The sequence below is a fragment of the Arachis hypogaea genome, chromosome 15, assembly GCF_003086295.3.
Source record: "Arachis hypogaea cultivar Tifrunner chromosome 15, arahy.Tifrunner.gnm2.J5K5, whole genome shotgun sequence".
Lineage (NCBI taxonomy): Eukaryota > Viridiplantae > Streptophyta > Magnoliopsida > Fabales > Fabaceae > Arachis > Arachis hypogaea.
In genome coordinates, this window is record NC_092050.1 from 37,226,056 (window position 1) to 37,245,220 (window position 19,165).

General features: G+C 33.0%; 1 protein-coding gene across 29 annotated transcripts; it reads right to left on the reverse strand.

Moving 5' to 3' along the window:
- Positions 1 to 774: 774 nt before the first annotated feature.
- LOC112750191 (probable potassium channel AKT5) lies at positions 775 to 5,834 on the reverse strand. Of its 29 annotated transcripts, none has more exons than XM_072219047.1 (11): positions 5,447 to 5,742; positions 4,796 to 5,004; positions 4,440 to 4,566; positions 4,128 to 4,234; positions 3,083 to 3,105; positions 2,594 to 2,633; positions 2,461 to 2,506; positions 2,187 to 2,301; positions 1,944 to 2,033; positions 1,156 to 1,256; positions 775 to 1,053 (listed from the first exon to the last, which is right to left on the reverse strand). In XM_072219047.1, exons 1-4 carry the CDS (start codon positions 5,504 to 5,506, stop codon positions 4,193 to 4,195), a joined length of 438 nt encoding a protein of 145 aa, XP_072075148.1. In that variant the 5' UTR covers positions 5,507 to 5,742; the 3' UTR covers positions 775 to 1,053; positions 1,156 to 1,256; positions 1,944 to 2,033; positions 2,187 to 2,301; positions 2,461 to 2,506; positions 2,594 to 2,633; positions 3,083 to 3,105; positions 4,128 to 4,192. The 29 variants fall into 29 exon arrangements, with proteins under 29 accessions (XP_072075148.1, XP_072075147.1, XP_072075142.1 ...); XM_072219046.1 differs by having other exon boundaries at positions 4,083 to 4,234; XM_072219041.1 differs by having other exon boundaries at positions 4,416 to 4,566.
- Positions 5,835 to 19,165: the final 13,331 nt, after the last annotated feature.

Genomic DNA, 19,165 nt, shown 5'->3' on the forward strand with positions numbered 1-19,165 from the left:
TTGTTCATCACAAATCAAAGAGAGTGGCATAGGAAGTACGCTTATTTCTTTTCTTTGTCCTATTTCATTTTAATCTGTCTATGATTGTATCCTAATCTTGGAGACTCTATTGTAGATGCTCATTATAACATTATTAGTAAAAATTGTTAAATTTTGTATTTTTACATAAAATAAATAAATAAATAATCTATGTGTTTATACAAAAAAACAAGGTTAAAACGGCGGTTATTTTTGGTAATTATAGCGGTTAGAATTGCCATTATTATCGAAAATGGCGCCTCCAAGAAACGCCATTATTCTGGGCGCCATTTTGGTTATTACGGCGGTTTTCAGAAAACCGCCACAATTACCTGAGGTTAATACGGCGGTTTTTTTAGGGTTAAAATGGCGGTTTAAAACCGCCATTATTTCCGTATAAAATGGCGATTTTTGAATTGTTTAAAACGGCGGCTATAACCGCCGTTTTTACCATTATAACCGCCATTTTTACCAGGTTATAATGGCATCTTGTGTGTTTAAAATGGCAGTTTCTAACTGCCGTTTTTACTAGGTTATAATGGCATCATTTTTGTTTAAAATGGCAGTTTTTAACCGCCGTTTTTACCAGCGTATAATAGCATCATCTTCATTTAAAATGGGGGTTTATAACCACCATTTGTATCTAATTATGATGACAATTTTATGCTTTTTAAAATAAGATTGAAACCACCAATTTAAAGTGATATTTTCGAAACTCACTTAAAAATCTCGTAATAACCAAAAAAGGCATAACCATAAATCAAACATCAAGTAGTTGTATATATGCAAATTAATAGAATATTGTTAAACACACCACAATTGAAGAGTTACAATGGTGTATGTCACTGACTCCACAATACAAATTCATAGGTTTTAAGACAGTAGCTATTGAATCTATTTATCCAATTCGACATTACAATGGCTGTAACAGTGGCTTTGTGAACTTTTTCTTCTCAAGTAGTTGTATATATGCATCTTCATAATCAAAGATAAACTGGTTAAGTGCTTACGGTCCATGAGCTGGCAATACAAGTTCTGGCAGTCCAATCTCAACACATTTAGCTCAGAGATGTTAAAGCCATAAACATAAAGATAAAGAAAATACATTGCAGCTGTTTACAAAGAACAGAGACCAACCTCGCAACGTTACGCCAAAGGCCACTAAATCCTAGTACTATTTGAAGTGTTGAAGCAACAATAAGAGCACCCTAGATTGCCCGCATTATTCTCTTGAATTTCTGATTACATTAATAAGCAAATCAAACAGAAAAATGTGATCAAACAGTTCCAATCAAATCAGCACAAAATTTCATGTCTTTCTTTATATATATAAATCAGCACAAACTAGATCCATTACTACATTTCCTAGGCCAACATAAATGCTTTTGTTTATATATATAATAAAAAATAAATAAGTTTGAGCACTGTGATATTTTCTACTGTCATTTGCTTCTACACCAATTATATTATCTCCCAAGTAGTAAGTATAAATCATAAATCACTCAAGATAAAATAATGGCTATATATAAAACTTTAATTATGTTAGTGGTATATAAAAAATAATTATTATAGTTATGTTAGCACCATTTCTCAGCTTGTTCTGAGAGGAATATAAAATTATATATATTATTTTTTTCATATCCATTTGAAGTATTTAAGTTGATTACTACCTTAATGAGAATCTTTTGTCACAATCACCAAAAGGAGAAGTTCTAACCCAGAAGAAGTTCTAGCATAAAAGCCAGCAATCAACTGGGAAAAAGAGTTAATTCTTTCGAAGGTTTCTGTCAAAATTAAGCCTAGCTGGTACTCACACAGGAACTTAAACTAGTTGGGCCAGGTTAACCCAACCCATCGCTAAATTGAAATTAACAAGAAAAAAGGGACTTAAAAGAATGAATTTGACCCAAACTTTTCAGATCTACCTTTTGCACAATCAGCAGAAGGCAGAGAACTAAGAAACCATGGAAGTTTATCCTTAAATTGTGTTGTAGAGGGTCGATCATTCCGCAAATCTGCATGACGAAAAAACCACACAATTCAAATATAGGCCTCAAAACAAAACAAGAAATCATTCGTGCAATTACCATTGTGCAATCTTTGCATTCTCCATTTTGAGTATAAGAACTATATGCATATTTGCAAATCCAGTGTGCTATTTCACATACCTGACATCCAGATGATTTACCAATGGCAGCCAGATGCTCTTTCTATAAGAACTATATGCTTGTATTTTGTTTATTTTAATCCCTGGAACATACTCCATTGAAAATTAATTTTTTCCTATAAAGTAAAAAGAGTCAAGGAAATAAATAAGGCAAATATATTATTCTCAAGCCACAAGGGAAGGAACAAGTTATAGCATAATCAAACTATAATTTATATATGATACAAGAGAAGATCCTTAAATTTGATAAAACAGAATTAAGGAAGACAGTATACTCTGTAACTGTTGTATTCATCTTTGACCTTGAGCTGCACATCCTTTCTAGAATAAATCAATTACTCTATTGTAAGCATCCTCTAAAAATAATAAATGAAAGTTAATAAAGAGGAAGGGGGAAGGGAGGGGAACCTGATTTTTGGAAAGGCCAGCCTCGCTAAGAGATGCTTATCTGCACCACAAGAAAATGTGAAATTTAGACTTCACTCACTTGTCTCTCAAACAAAGGCATTCTCCAAGGAATCAAAAACAAAACCTAATTCAAACAAACAATTTTAAGGGCCACTTTAAATTTGAAAACTCTTTTCCTCTATCAAACAAACTTGTTATTTCAATGTGATAGATAACATCTTCAATAGCATCTATGTTATCCTGCATCCACACCACATATTATGATTGAAATTATAATTCTTTGCATAAAATAATTCTAGGACATTTATTATAGCATTAGTTTATATATATTTGTGAACTCTTTTTTATTATAGCATTCAGCTACGGAAGCATAATGTATTATATTTGCGTTAGTACTAAATTTGAGAACATTAGTTTATATATATTAACATTTTTAGCAGAAACCTTAATTAAGCTAACATGCATGCTTTTTATAAAATTCATCCTTACCAATTGTCACCGTCGATCTTGACCTGCAATTTAACATTCCATAAGATAAGCACACCACCGTTGCTTAAGATATAAAGTTCCAATATTAATTAATAATTATCATTAAAAATATAGCACGATGGCTGCTCAAATATTATACTGCTAAGATGTGGATGCCAAAATATCAGTATAAAAAATTCAAAATATTGATGCAAAGTTGAAAACCGTGGAAGCAGAGCTGTTGAGGCGAATGATGTCAGCCATTATTTGGTCTTCCAAGGCCTTTTTTCTGCGTGGAACAAGTCCATATGAAAGGAATAAAACACATCTTGAAATGATATTTCGGAAGCTCTCTGAATCAATTCATCAAATAGATCGTGAACATTCCAGAGATCAAGCAGTTTCACAAACTCATTGCTCAGACTGAGGATCTTTGATTCCTCATTTATCTCTTTAAAAGCCTTGGAGAGTGAAGAACACTAATCATATCAACCGTTATTAGCACAACTAGCATGCAGTTGAATATTGTTATGAGTTAAGACTCCACTCCTAAGTTAGTTATAATGGCTGCCACGCTGGCAATTCTGTTATGACAAAGCTCTAACTGCTTCTGGTAGTCTCTTGCAGAGAAATTTATATACAAAGCACCAAAGACTACGCTATAAGATATGTGAATCAATACGAAAATAAAAAAATTTATACACTGATCACACACAAATTCATAAGAATTCCGAAGGATCCCTGCATATCAGATTTCGTTGAGAAGGATCCCTGCACTGCATACTCAGGAGAAATATAGCCACTACATTGCATTCAGTGCATCACATAAGAATTTCGAAGGAAAAAATGTTGCAACTTGAACTAGTAAACAATATTTTAGCCTACTAACTAAGTTCCTATCACTCTTTTTGTTGTGGCCTCAGATTGATCTCCAAAAAATGCCCTAGCAAGACCGAAGTCTGATAATTATATTATGATTGAAATAATAATTCTTAAGCATGGAATATGAATTATGAAATACCTTGAGAATATTCTTGACATTTATGCATTCTTGTTACAACTATACCTTGAGAATATTGAGAATATTCTTGTTAGTATGGTTCACTGGCTTGGGAGAATATTCAACAATAGCTAGCTCAGATCTCCAGGAGTGCTTGCTGCCAGAAACTGAATCTGTACAACAAATTTGGGTTCTTAAAGCGTACACATTTGAAATAAAATAAGAGGAATGCTAGAATTTATTGTGTTTAGTAATTAATTATCTATTAATGTCTAAAAGTATATGTTAAAATATGTTATTAGATTGCTAAATTAAAAAGATTGAGTTAATGACTAAAAGTGAAAAATGAAGAACCTGATGATGGAGAGTATAGAGGACCTTTAACATTAAAGAAGTGAACTTGTTCGTAATGGTAAAGAAGATTGCAGTAGTGTTTCCTGAGCACAAAAGAGGCACTTGTGGTTGTCGCTGAGAACCTGAAGACAGTTCCCACTTCCCTCCATTTCTTCTCTCCAACAAAATGAAATTACTTCAACCTAACTTATTGAATACAAACTTTTCCTTTTGAACCAATTAAGCCATAATAAGATCACTGAATCAAATCAAAACCAAGAATAAGGAGAATAATATCCACTGAAGTAACAGAAACTCTAACTAACAAATATAAAAAGAATTCTTTAGCTTTTACTAATTCATTGTTTATTTAAAGAATTGAGTATGGAAGCACATAATACCTTACATCAAATGCAAGCCCACTTTTCTTTTCAAGAAATTTAATAATTGGTACACGAGCCTTTCCAAATGTAAACATGATCTCTTGCTGCTGCAACCCTTCTATATCAGTTCTGTACTTCATATGAAAATGTGCAATCATCTGTTCTTGCATGAGAATAGGCAATGTATTCTGTTTGGCAAAATTTGTCACAGCTTGAATTGTGTCTCTCTGAAATGCACAACATGTAGCCAAGAAAACCAAGCATCAGAAGTACAATCAAATTAGCAATGAACCTCTTAGGAAGATAATGATCTAGAATCACAATAACCAATAAACCTGGAATCTGTATTAAAAATAAATAAATAAATAACAGAACACATAGAGAAGCAACAGAAGCAATTTCTAAGAAGCAAAATAACAAATACATAGAGTGCAATCAGTGCATTATTACTAAATATTTTTGAATCAAATTCACGCTGCCATTAATTTGTCCTATGCATCATTCCTACAATCATTGAAGTAATTAGAACAAGAGGATGTGAATTTAGTTACAGATCTAGAGGTGAGAAGTTAGAACGCAAACTGAGAAATAGATCGAGGAGGAGAAGGCACGTTAATGCATGAGGAGAAGCTAGCAGAGCAGAAGCTCGAAAAAGGAGGAGAAGCTCACAGATCTGGAGAAAATCTTGACGAAGGAGGAGAACGCGCCGCCGGAGGAGAACATCGCCATAGGAGATTATCGCTGGAGAGATTGTCACTAAAGGAGATAAGGAGAGAGTTTCGGTTCACAACACAGAATCTCGATGGAGAGGAGATTCTAGTCAGAGGAGATCGGCGCTGGAGAAGATCGTCGCCGGAGCAGATCACCGCCGGAGAAGATCACAGTGACAACGTCGTTTTCGTCCTTCCTCTGACACAGTGGCAGCGTTGTTTTTGTTTTAGTATGTAATTCTAGGGTTGAATCAGAGTTTTAGACTATTTTAAATAATGGGTACAGATAATGGCGGTTTAGAACCGCCAAAATCTCTTAAAACTGTCATTTTATACAAATTAATTATGGCATTAAGATACAATGCCTTAATATCCGAACATTATGGCAATTATTTAGAACCGCCGTAATCTAAATGTATGCCATTTTAAACAATTTTTTTTATAGTGACATGTTACTTAAATACTAATTATTTTACTATTTAGTAATACTATAGAGATAAAAAAAAAGTAGAACTTGTTACAATAATTAATAAATAAGTAATAAATATAAAATAAGATAAATTTTAGTTATTTTTGACTAATTTTTTTGTTATCAAATATTTTTGTTTATTACTTTTGTTTTCTCTCATTAGTTACGACCAGAAAAAGATAATACTACATTATTTAATGACAAAAAACTTTTTTAATTCCTAATAAATGTTGTTTTTGTTTTTCTACATTATATTTTTTTTGGTGACTTAAATGCATTATATTTAAAAACAAAAATAGTATATACATATTAAATATTAGTCACCAAATTAGTGTATTAGTCATTAAATTAGTCAACACACATATTATTTTAGTTATTTTAAATGTGTATTTTTTATTTTAATATATATTTTATATACGAGTGATTAATTTAATGGTTAATTTTTTATGTATATCTAATATAGCAAATTTATAAATTATATTCATGTAATTTATTAATTGGTAAATGTATTAAAAAATTCACACTGATAGTTATGAATGACTAAAGGTTGTAATTGTAAATTTTTCTATTGACCAATTATTTTTTTCGTACAATTTCTAGTTGAACAGTATATTTAATTTTATAGAATTTTATAAGGTCTTGACATAGAATCTAAATTTCAGTCTTCTTTAGTTTTTTGTTTACCACAAATCAAAGAGAGTGACATAGGAGGTACGTTTATTTTTTTTCTGGTCATATTTCATTTTAGTCTATCTATGATTGTATCTTAATCTTGGAGACTCGAGCTCTACAATTTTATCTTTATCTTTTAACAAATTTGTTTTTTTTCCGTTTTGTAAAGAAATTGATTATACATAAATACGGTTAAATCATATTGTTCAAAACTTTTTTTTAAGTCAGATGTTTCATCCATTATTATGTTTATCATAAGGTATTATTCATACATGTCTCTAAATTTAGCCATCGGATCAAGTTAGGTCGGCTCAAATTGCCATCTCTATTAACATATACCTTAAGAGTATTATAAAAAGAAATATTTTACATTGGAAATGCTCATTATAACATTATTAATAAAAATTGTTAAATTTTTTATTTTAATAAATATAAAATAAATATTAAAAATATAAACTTTGTATTTTTTACATAAAATAAATAAATAAATAATCTATGTGTTTATGACACATGTTACTTAAATACTAGTTATTTTACTATTTGGTAATACTATAGAGATAAAAAAAAGCTAGAACTTGTTACAATAATTAATAAATAATTATTAAATAGTAAAATAAGATAAATTTTAGCTATTTTTGACTATTTTTTTTTGTTATCAAATATTTTCGTTTATTACATTTGTTTTCTCTCATCAGTTATGACTGAAAAAAGATAATGTTACATTATTTAATGACGAAAAACTTTATTAATTCCTAATAAATGCAATCTTTGGTTTTCCTTGGATGCATTATATTTAAAAAACAAAAATAGTGTATACACATTAAATATTAGGCAACACGTACACACACATCTAAATTTCAGTTTTCTTCAGTCTTTTTCAGTCTTTTATCTAAATTTCAGTCTTCTTCTATCTTTTGTTCACCACAAATCAAAGAGAGTGACATAGGAGGTATGCTTATTTCTTTTCTTTGTCATATTTTATTTTAGTCTGTCTATAATTGTATCCTAACCTTGGAGACTTGAGCTCTACAATTTTATCTTTATTTTTTAACAAAATTGTTGTTTTCGTTTCGTGAAAAAATTGATTATACATAAATACGGTTAAATCATATTGTTCGAAATTTTTTTCAAGTTAAATGTTTCATCCATTCTTGAATATATGTTTATTTTGAATTTTACAATAATTAAAAAAAACAATTGCTTTGGCACCATTTTAAAATTAGAGGGTAAATTATCTTCTCATCATATGTATTGTTGCATAATAAATCCTAGTTGTAATTTAAGAAAAAGTAATTTACCTCTGATTTTTTAATGATACCAAGTATACTTGCCTTAAAAAATTTGTTGAAATGTGTTAAAAAGTAGGTCAAAATGATCTTTAATAACAATAATTACTCTTCTTTATTATTTTAGTTGTATTCTCTTTCATCCATTAATTTTGGGTATCATTGAAGAAGAAATCATGGTATTGATAATATTCAATTCCATTGATTCGTGGAGAGGAAAAAAATTCTAAAAAATGAACACTTATTTGAGAAGAAAAGAAGTGCATAAGGTCTTGGGTCAAATATGATCATAGAGAAAATCTTCAGTTTCTCTGGCTTGTTAATTCGTATTTTTAAAAACTGAGTATCTATCTTTAATTTTGTTAGATTTTTAATCCTATGTTTTGATTATGGCCTAGTTCATTAAACGGCATGAAAATTGGCTGATCTAGGACTAGTAAGATTCAAAAATCTATGTGACATTAAGAATGAAATGTTTTATTATTACAAGAAGAATATTTCATTTATGAAGATGTTCTTAGCATATACGCAGTTATATATATAGTTCAATCAATTTAAAATTCTTTATTTCCAAATAATTTCTTTTACAATCTCATGCATTTGACATATATTAATTAAGGTTTTAATGATTCATGCAGGACAAATTTTGAACAATGAAGAAAAAGTGTGTGGAATCCAATAACAGCGATGCTAGAAACATCAATGATGTTCTATATTACAAGTTGTTGGTGAATATTTTCATGGCCCTTAATGTTGTAGAGCTTGCAACAGTATCAAAAGTGTGTAAAACTTGGCGGAAAGCTCGTAGTGACCCTAAACTTTGGCATAAGCTTGACCTTAGTGTACTTTGTAATAAGCCTTTTAACGTACCCAGGATGCTAGGATCTTGGAAATATTCAAGTGAAAGACTGACTAAAGTCTTGAGGGGAATCTTAGCTCAGAGCGAAGTAAGGCACATTCGCTGTTTTGTGTTCAATTACTATGCTTACTTAAAGGACGAACACTTGCTCCTTGTTGCTAGAAGGTAACACTACTTTTAATTATTCGTTGTGCTCAAATTGCATAATTATATATGGTATATTATATACATAAAGTGTATGTATGTTTAAAAAATTATGATAGGTGACTGGTTTGAGGCTTTGAGTACTAAATTTGTGTGGTTTGATAGGTAATACTGTTGAAGTAGAATTTTCTAAGATATTTTTTTCGAGTAGAGGATTGATTTGTACTCAATGTTTGGGATACTTTTTAAAGTTCTTTCTAATGTTTAAATCGTTCTATTTAAGTTTCTATCATTTTAAAATTGTCTCAAGGTTGTCTGTTGTTAATAAGCTGTTAACAAAATTGACGGTAGGATGAAATTGAGACGATTTTGAAATATTAGGGACCTAAATAAGATGAAAAATTGAGGAAAAAATGATACACTACTTTTAGAAAAATTACTAAATCAAGTAAAATGATAAAGAATGTTAATGAAATAAATTGCATTATAAATTTAAGATTTTTACTCATGCTTATAGAATAACTAATAGATACACTTTCAGGAATAAAAAAAAGCATGATATATATAATAAAATATAAATTATACTTTTTTTTGTCTCTAATATACTGAATTTCTTTAATGTTTAATTTAATTAAAATTTATTTTTAACTTTTAAATAAATTTTAATATTTTTCTTTTATAATGTCAAATTTTTTACCATAGATAATTATTCAATTTATTTTTTAATTTTGTTCTTAGTCAAAAATAAATTTTCTTAGAAGGAAAGTAATATGATTAAGAATAAAATTAAATTAAAAATAAATTTATTTAAAATAAAAGTAATATAATTAAAAATAATTTACTTAGATATAATTAAAAAATAATTGAATTATTGTCTATCATAAAAAAAATGAAAAAGTTTAAGAAATTAATTAGGATGTAATTAATTTGGAGTCAACTAATTAATAAATAATTTTTATTTTCAATTTTAAAACTCGAAAATTAGGATAATGGGTTTGTTTTAACTAATATTTTTTCTAATGTCTTTAGATATTATTTCTAATAAGATAAAAACATAGAAGGATATTTAAAGGTTAGATTAAGATAATTTTAAGTCAAGTTGTAGAATATAAAGTTGTAGTATCAGGATACAAAAGCTACGGCAAAACTTTTTATCATTCAGGTTGGTAAATCTAGAATAATAAGGTATATTTACAAAAGCCTTTGACGCTCAAATTAGTAATAATCTAAGATTAAAAGATATAAGAGTTAGGAATAAATTAGACACTTTAAACATGTGTTAAATTATTTATTTATACTGTTTGAAAAAAGAATTTAAAAACAAATCGAATAAATTCAAATAAGATTTTACGTGAATATAATCATTATATACCAACTTTCTCATTATTATTATTATTATTATTATTATTATTATTATTATTATTATTATTATTATTATTATTATTATTATTGAGGTAAAGTTTCTCATGTTTATATTTTTTAGCAGGACTCCAAATCTAAAAATGTTAGTTCTACCTGCCATATGCAACTTATCAAAAGAAGCAATTGAACATGCAATTAGTTTATGGGTAGGACTTGAATCTATCACAATTACCCGCATGATCAATCATAAGAATATTTTTCCTGCAATTGGCAAATACTGCAAAGGAATCACCGGTCTGAAATTCACTATTGGCTTCGAGATGGATCATGCTAGAGCCTTGATCCAACACACCCCAAATCTCAAGTTCTTGAGCCTTCAATCCATAATAGTGAGCTTTAGAGCATTGCACAGTGTGCTTGAAAACTTGAAGCATTTGGAGATTGTCAACCTCTGCCATAGTCTCATCATAGACAAGCCTGACACATCAAACCGGGTTATTTTGTACACTTCTCACCAATTGCAACATCATCAATAGCCGCTCCTCCACCATTTGAGAAAGATTCTGACTTGTCAAAATAATAACGGGTGTGTCATATGCAAGCATAGGATGGAGGGTCAAAATTATCTGACGAAGAAAGCATTATATGAAGCCGTGAATAAATTATATGATCATGAATGAAGAAGCTTCAAGTAAATGTGGTTGTTCGAACATACACAATTTGAATTACTTTCATGGAAGTAGCTATTATGAATTACTGTTATTCTTGTTTTAGCATAAAGATATATGAGTATCTATGTTGGATAATTTATATTCCTATATGCAAAATTAGCTCTGTTATTCGGGGAAATGAAATAGTCTTGCTAATATGTAAGAATGGCAATGGGGAAAATTGAACACATGTCCCAATCAAAATTTCTATTTTTACACCAAAATCAGTCACTAAAATCAGCCATCAATGTATTATGTATAAATACATGAGTCGTTTAATTTATTTTCAATGTGTATTTGTAGTATTTTATACTGGTGGCTGATTTTAGTGGCTGATTTTAGCATACACGTAGCATAACTCTATTCCAATACCATACATGTTCCGAATATTAATTATCTATTCCATTACTACTCTTCCTATTATTTGCAAATATTTTATTTATTGTCTCAAATCTATGTTCGTCGCGAGTACCTTATAAATTCATATATGGACATATTTATACTCATACTCATACTCGTCCAATCTTAAATGTGATACATTTTGTCTTTGTTTATATGACATCTGTCCTATAGTCCTACCTAAAATATAATCTCTGTCCTAAAAAAATATAAAGTACTAAAATGATCATGTAAGTTACAAATATAATAATTAAAATCATCAAACTAAATTACAAATTCTATTTAAGCAGTCTTAAAAAAATTTAAATTCATCAAACTGAATTTATCAAATCCAATAATCTGTTTCATCAAAATTTATATTTCGAAGGTGTGGGATGACCACTACTCAAACCCACTCCATACCGAAATAATATTATAAGGTATTACCAATATATGCTACTAAATTTAGCCAAATATTGAAACACTATAAGAAATTACTAAAATAACAACCGATTTTAGCGACCAACAAAATCAGTTGCTAATAGTGACCAATTGTTTTTTTTTACCAAAAAAGAGTTGGTCGCTAATTTTTAATTTAGAAACGATTTAGCGACTGCCACCAAAATCATTCTAGTTGGTCGTTAAATTAGGAATTAGCGAGCGAATTTAGTGACCAATATTTTTGGTAATAAATAACCATATCAGTCACAAAATCGATCGCTAATTTTATCATTCGCAACTGATTTAGAGACTAACATAAAAAATAGCTAAAAATTTGTTAGTGGCTAAATTGGTCACTAAGGTGTTGGTCTCTAAATCGGTCGCTAATAATAAAAATTAGTGACCAATTCAACGATTAACAAAAAACTAAGGTGATAAAGCAGTTGATAGCAAAAAACTAGGCAAAAAATTGTTGGTCACTAAATCGGTTACTAAGGAGTTGGTTTCTAAATTCGTCGCTGATGATAAAATTAACTACTGATTCAGCGACTAATTAAAATATAAGGGGATAAAGCAGTTGATCGCTAAAATCAGTTGCTAATTTTATCACTAGCGACCGATTTAGCAAGCAACATAAAAAATATGCTAAAAAATTATTAGTCTCTAATTCATTAGCGACCTACACTACAAAAAAAAGTTGTTGAGTATCGTTAGATTTACCATTGGATTCATCAAATAAATTCGCGGGTAATCGGTTTACAATCGTCCCACGGTTGACAGTATAAACGGCGGCGAAAACTCATTACCGGCGGATTTTTTCCGTCCGACGCTAAGTACCGGCGGATTTTTCTTCGATGTTTTCAATAGATTCGTCAAGACTAAGTTGACGATTATCCGACGGTAATATTTTTCATTTTTTTATTTTTTTTGGACACTAATAAACCACAATCAGTAGTCAAATTAAGTTAACAAAATTATTAGCAGAAATCAACAAATTATTTTGTTAAAAATAAATGGTCTGAAATATAAACTAATGTCACAAAATTAGTGTACAATGAATTAGACAAAGAAAAAAAAAAAACCCGAACTCCTACAAATTCTGATAATCGTCATCGTCGTCATCGTTATCGTGGCTCCCCTGCTAAGGTGGTGGAGAAGGTGCTGACGTGGGTGTCCTACCAACAGTGTTGCCGTTGGAACCAGCAGTGCCGCTGTCTCCAGCGCGTATCTACTAGTTGTACTCTTCTATCTACTGTCGCAACCGATCGAGCTACTCCAGCTTCTTCGTCAGGCCCGAGCTGATGGCAACGGCTCCTCCCACGTGTGCAAAAAGGTCGTTATATCTCTGCTCAGACTGCTCCGCTTACTGGTGAAGTTCCTTTGTCATCTTTTGCACCTCCTCCCCCAAGTCGACAACCTTCTGAGGATCGGCAAGGCTGGTGGCAGAGGCAGAGGATGCCAACACGGAAGAGCGGAGCCCATTGGCAAAAACTGACCACAACCCGAAACAACAATTCTTGTGGGGCTCAGAGGTGGTCTCGCGCCAAATTCGATCTCTATCTACTACTGAGGTTTCAGAGATGGCTTCGTCATTCCTTTCAGGTGGCTGAGATTGCTGGGAAGAGGCCTCCAATCTCTGCGTCTAATCCTTCTGTGCATCAAAACACCAAAACTTACAAATAAGTAACAAGAAGATGAAAAAATACTCAATAATAAAGCTACTGGAATTAGATTTCACTTTCTGCAAACCTTCAATCAAAATCTCCACCATTTAGAATAAAAAACAAAATGAGATAAAGCTGTAATTCAAAATTCAGGCTGATCCAACGATGAGCGAATGAGAAATTTTAAAATCTAATGCTCTGCACAAAAACGAAAATTCTGTTTTTCTCTCTTCTCTCTCACTTTGTGATAGGGATGGCAAAACTCCCCAACGCGCGGGGACTTTTTTCACAAAAATATCACGTTGCAAGTATAGATCTAAACAGACAATGAATCCTCGATCAACGTTTATATTGTTTGTCACTTAAGCAAACCCAATAAAATTAACTGAAGTATTTAAACCTCAGGTCATCTCTCAAGGAATTGTAAGGAAGTATGTTTATTATTGGCTATGGAAAAGTATATTTTTGGGTGTTGTAATAAGAAACAAGAAAGTAAAATGGTAAGAAAATAAACTAATAACTAAGAAAGCTCTCAGCAAGGAAAGAGAATTAGAAGTCCTATCCTCATTATCATCGTCAATTGTGATGGTAAATGTAAATTGCTTTACTTAGTTATCCGCTAACAAATGAAGGAAAGTCAAGCGAGCAAAATCGACTTAAGTTCACAAGTCCTAATCAAAGACTAGATTTAGTGAGGCTCAAGCCAACTAGCAACTTTCAATCACCAATCAATAAAAGAATTTTGATAACTCAAGAGTCTCTAATTAATCAATCCAAGTCAAGAACATAAAAATCTAAATTAAAATCCACCCAAGCATTTTATCAAATACTTGGAAGGCATAAAATGAAAACATAAAAAATTGACAAGACATAGGAAATTCTAAGACTAACCAAAGCAAAGAAATAACAATAACAAAGCAATTGAACAATAAAAAACATGAAACATAAATTGTATTAATGAAAATTGAGAGTAATACATGAACTCATAAATTAAATTAGCAAAATAAAGAAATCAATAAGGGAAGTAGATAACTAAAGTGCTAAAACAAATAAAAGTAAGAGAAACTAAATTAGAATAAGACTGAAGCCTAAACCTAAGGAGAAATTGGAAGAAGAAACCCTAAACCTAGAGAGAGGAGAGAGCCTCTCTAGAAACCTATATTTAAAACCTAACTAATGTGAATGAATCAAAAGTGAATCCCCCATCTGCTCCACTCTCCAGTCTCTAATCTGTATTTTCGGGCCTGAAATTGGGTCAAAAGCAGCCTAGAAATCACCCGCAGTATTTTTTGTTAAATGCAGCACGTGACGCTCGTCACGCGTCAGCCACGCGTACGCGTTGCTGCCAGCTTCTCAAAACTTCAATTTCTTGTGTTCCTTCCACTTTTGCATGCTCCATTTCCATCCTCTAAGCCATTCCTGCCCTATAAAACCTGAAAACACTTAACGCACATATCATGGCATCGAATGGTAATAAGAGAAGATTAGAAATTAGCAATTTTAAGGCAAAAGAAGCATATTTTCAATCATAGCACAAAATTAGGAAGGATTTATAAAACCATGGAATTTATATGAATAAGTGTAAGAATAGTTGATAAAATCCACTCAATTCAATACAAAATAAACCCTAAAATAGTGGTTTATCAGGGATCCCCACCCCGTCCCTGCTAAATTTCGAATTATTAAATTTACTTAAATACCTTTAATAATTTATTCTAATATAAATGTTTTAGTCATTTCACATACCATATATATATATATTGAAAAACCTAACCTTAATTTCAAAAGTGTTTTCCCTTCTCTCCATAACACTAACACTGTGTCGTCCCACTCCCTAGTAACCCCAGAAGGCCAAAATTCGCAAATCCTAATCTTCTATAGCGTCACAACCATACCCCTCGCCACTTCTGCTTAGTGCTCATTGTAAGACCCGGTTAATTAATGGCTAATTAACCCATAAATGAGAATTTATTCTAGAAAGCCAAAAATATGATTTTTATGGCTAAATATGATAGAGAAGATTGAGACGAGAGTTTTGATACTAATTTTATAGAAATCGGACCAAGATTGGACCGAACGGGCCAAACCGGTCTAACCGGACCCAAAGTGGGCCCTTGGCCCAACTAAACTAAACCAAAACCCTAGTTTTCAGCACACTCTCTCCTCACAACACTCTCATTCACGCTGAAATGGAGGCCATGGAGGGAAGAACACTCTTTCAAGTTCTATCTCTCACTTGATCTTCAAACCACCATAACTTTTGATCCAGAGCTCCGATTGCCGCACCGTTTACGGCCACACGTTCACCGCGGAGAGCTCTATAAAACCCATACAATCAATCTTGAGGTAAGCCACGTTTTGTTCTTCGAATTTCCAGCCTTGATTTCGAGTTTCATGAGCAAAAATGTTGAGATTTTGGGCTCTTTGATGTTATAGGACCCAACTCTCTTGAAGGAGAAGGTTAATCTTGTCTCCTTGGACCTTGGGTGTGGTAAGATTCTCAACCCTAGTGTAATTTGTTGTTCTATGATGTTTGGGTATTGAGATGTTGTGTATGGATATGATGATTGTGGCTTAGGTTGTGTATATGTGAATATTGGAGCTTGATTGGTGATTTTGGAAAGCTTGGAAGAGGGTTTTGTGTGATAAAATCTGTTCTTGGAGGTGTTGATACCTTGAGAGCTTGTGGACAAGTGGTTTGGAAGTGCTCCGGTTGAGCGTGGGAAATCGGCTAAGGTATGGTTTCGGTTTCCCGTATCTAATATGTAATGTGGTAGGAAATACTTAGGCTAGAGGCCCTAAGATAGGCATTGAATGGTTGATGTTGTTAAATGGTTGAGATATATGATGTGATCATATATGTGACTATGAATATTGATGCCTTGATTGTGTGATATATTAGAAAATGCATGTTGTGATATATGCTTGATGAATGATTAAGGTTGAATTAGTGGGTGGTACCATGTTGATGGTGAGTGTGATGTTGGTCATGTATAATGATGGTTGACTGAAAATGGTATTATTGGAAATTGGGATGAGGGAGGATGTGTGACATGACATTGTGTTTGTCCTTTAGCCATTTGATTGAGAAGTGTTAAAATGGTTGGACGGTGATTTTGGAAATTTTGGTAAAGTGTCAATGTGTGAGTTAAGGATGGATTGTTGTTGATTTTGGTACATTTTGAATGATTTCAAAGAAAAGGGTTGAAATTGACATGTTTTGATTGATTTTGAAAAGATTTGAAAGTGGCTTGTTTTGAAAATGGCACTTTGTGGTTTTGTATGAAAACATGGTTTTTGGGCATACTTTGACGGGACATAACCTGGACTACGGATCTCTGATTTATGCCAAATCTGTTTAGAAATGAAATTGGATCCGGGATGTCCATGCTGTTCGAAGAACGGGTGAAAATGATTTAAAATGAGAGAGTTATGACCGTCGGAAGATTGGGGGTTGAATCTGTGAATTCTGCAGCTTTTAACTTAGAAAATTTTTAGCAGAAAAACCCTCCGCGCGTAGGCGCACTTGGCGCGTGCGCGCCATTCTTTCAGGAAGCACCATCCACGCGTGCGCGTGGTGTGCGCGGGCGCATCGATGCGCTGCGCCATATGCCCAGCTATTTTCCAGAGAGTTGTGCCAGAATTGTGCCAGTTTTGTGCCTGGGCGCAAGAGCACCCACGCGTACGCGTGGCTGACGCTTGCGCGCCGTTTGGCTATTTTTCAACCCCCGTGTTCGCACGTATGACGCTTGCGCGTCGATGAGTTTTTGGCCATCCGCGCGTGCGCGTGGAGTGCGCGTACGCGTGGCCCTGTTTTCATCCCAAAGTTGATTTTTGAGTTTTAAAAGCCAAATTTCATACTTCTAAGCCTCCGATCTCACCACTTATATCTTAAACCATTATGATATGCCTAGCATGAGGAAAAGGGCTAGTGGATGTGGTAACTTGCGAGTGAAGTAAGGGAAAAATGAATGATCAATGAGGATCAAAGATGATTATGTGAGATGCGGAGAATGGCGGTGGAAGTGCTTGTTGTGCCATGGGCCGAAGGGCCGTAATTGTTAATGAATTGGCTGGTTATGGATTTAACCATAAGCCGGATGGCTAGATTATTGCCGTGTTACGGCGGAGCCATGATTATGGCTAAGTATAAATGCATATATGCTGTTGAATGAATTGTGAATGTTTGCACTTCCACCATCGGAGGTGAGGGTTTCCCTGGAAGGAAGCAGTGGCTAGCCACCACGTGCTCCAGGTCGAGACTCGAAGCTCTTTTGACCCTATGTCGTAAGTGTGGCCGGGCACTGTGAAAGGCCCGGATGAGCTAACCCCCGTAAATATTCACCAGTGAGGGTGATGGATATGGATCATGATTATGATCAAGTTTATGATGAGTATAACTCGAGTTGGGGATGCACGACAGAGGGACAGTCCAATGGTTAGCTACCAGGACTTGTCGGGTTGGCTCTATAACCGACAGATGATATCATCAGCCACTAGGGACAGGCATGCATCATAAGCATACTACATGAATTGTTTGAGATTGCCTGTTTGACTGCATATTACTTGCTAATTGTCTAAATGCCTTATCTGTTCCTATTTGTAAATCTCTTGTCTGATATAACTGTGTTTGCTATATTATACTCCTACTGGTGGTTGGGAGGTCTGAAGGAATTGGAAAGGGAAATATTAGTTAGACTGAAGAATCTTTAGTCAGTTGCCACTTATGGTTTAGCTTGTTTATAAGCTTTGATATTATTTGAAGGAAGTTCTAGGATTGCCTTTGGCTTTCCTCTATTATTATGTATTATATATGTGGAAGCTGTTACCGTGCTGGGGACCTGTGGTTCTCACCCATGCAGATTTTGTGGTTTTCAGATGCAGGACGCGAGGCTTCTCGTTGAGGCATGCTGGAGACTTCTGGATTAGCGAAGATCCTTGTTCTCGGGACTCTGTTTTGGTTTATATATCTTGTTTAGATACTTTTATCTCCATTAAATAATACAAACTGTGATGACTCCTTCTAGAGGGGATTTTGGAGAATAGATTTCTGTATTTGTGTCCCTTTGGGTTTCCTTTGGGGTTTTCCTTATTTTATTATATGTATATATTGCCATGCTCGGACCGGTTATCTTCGCAGCCGGATTTTGAGTCTTGATATTCTCGTTTTTGACACTCTTTATATATATGATCTTGCGTTAGCTTATCCTTTGCTTGTTACGTTATCGATCGGAGTGTTGCGTGTTCGAGTTACGGTTTTTGTTTACCCCTTTTTCTACAAAGGCTCCTAGTTATAATCAATTATTCATACTACTATATGTACTAAATTTTTGTTTTAGAGGTCGTAATACCTTGCCATATCGGAATTATGACTTAAGCATAAGACTCTGTATGGTAGGGTATTACATTATGGTATCAGAGCAGTTCGTTCCTGTAGAGCCTAAGGGATGGACTGACTATGCTTCTGTGCATTCTCTGTTTGTGTGTTATGTGCTATTAGTATATCTACTTGATATAGTTGGCATAAACGTTCATGAGCATGCATTTGGGACTTTGAAGCACTAGACTTCCGATATTGAGACTGATCAACTTAATATCGATTGTTTGGTGTGTATAGGAACCAGATGGCACCTCGTGGACGCGGTAGAGGCCGTGGGAGAGGTCATACGAATGCTCGTGCGCCAGGGATTAAC

What these genes read in the sequence shown, in the direction of transcription:
- LOC112750191 (XM_072219043.1), bottom strand. Translation starts at nt 5,506, where the DNA reads ATGGCGATGTTCTCCTCCGGCGGCGCGTTCTCCTCCTTCGTCAAGATT. An exon ending in TCAAGATTTTCTCCAGATCT is followed by an intron (nt 5,005 to 5,446) that starts GTGAGCTTCTCC and finishes TGTGCATTTCAG; the next exon opens with AGAGACACAATTCAAGCTGT. An exon ending in TCTATACTCTCCATCATCAG is followed by an intron (nt 4,235 to 4,415) that starts GTTCTTCATTTT and finishes TTTGTTGTACAG; the next exon opens with ATTCAGTTTCTGGCAGCAAG.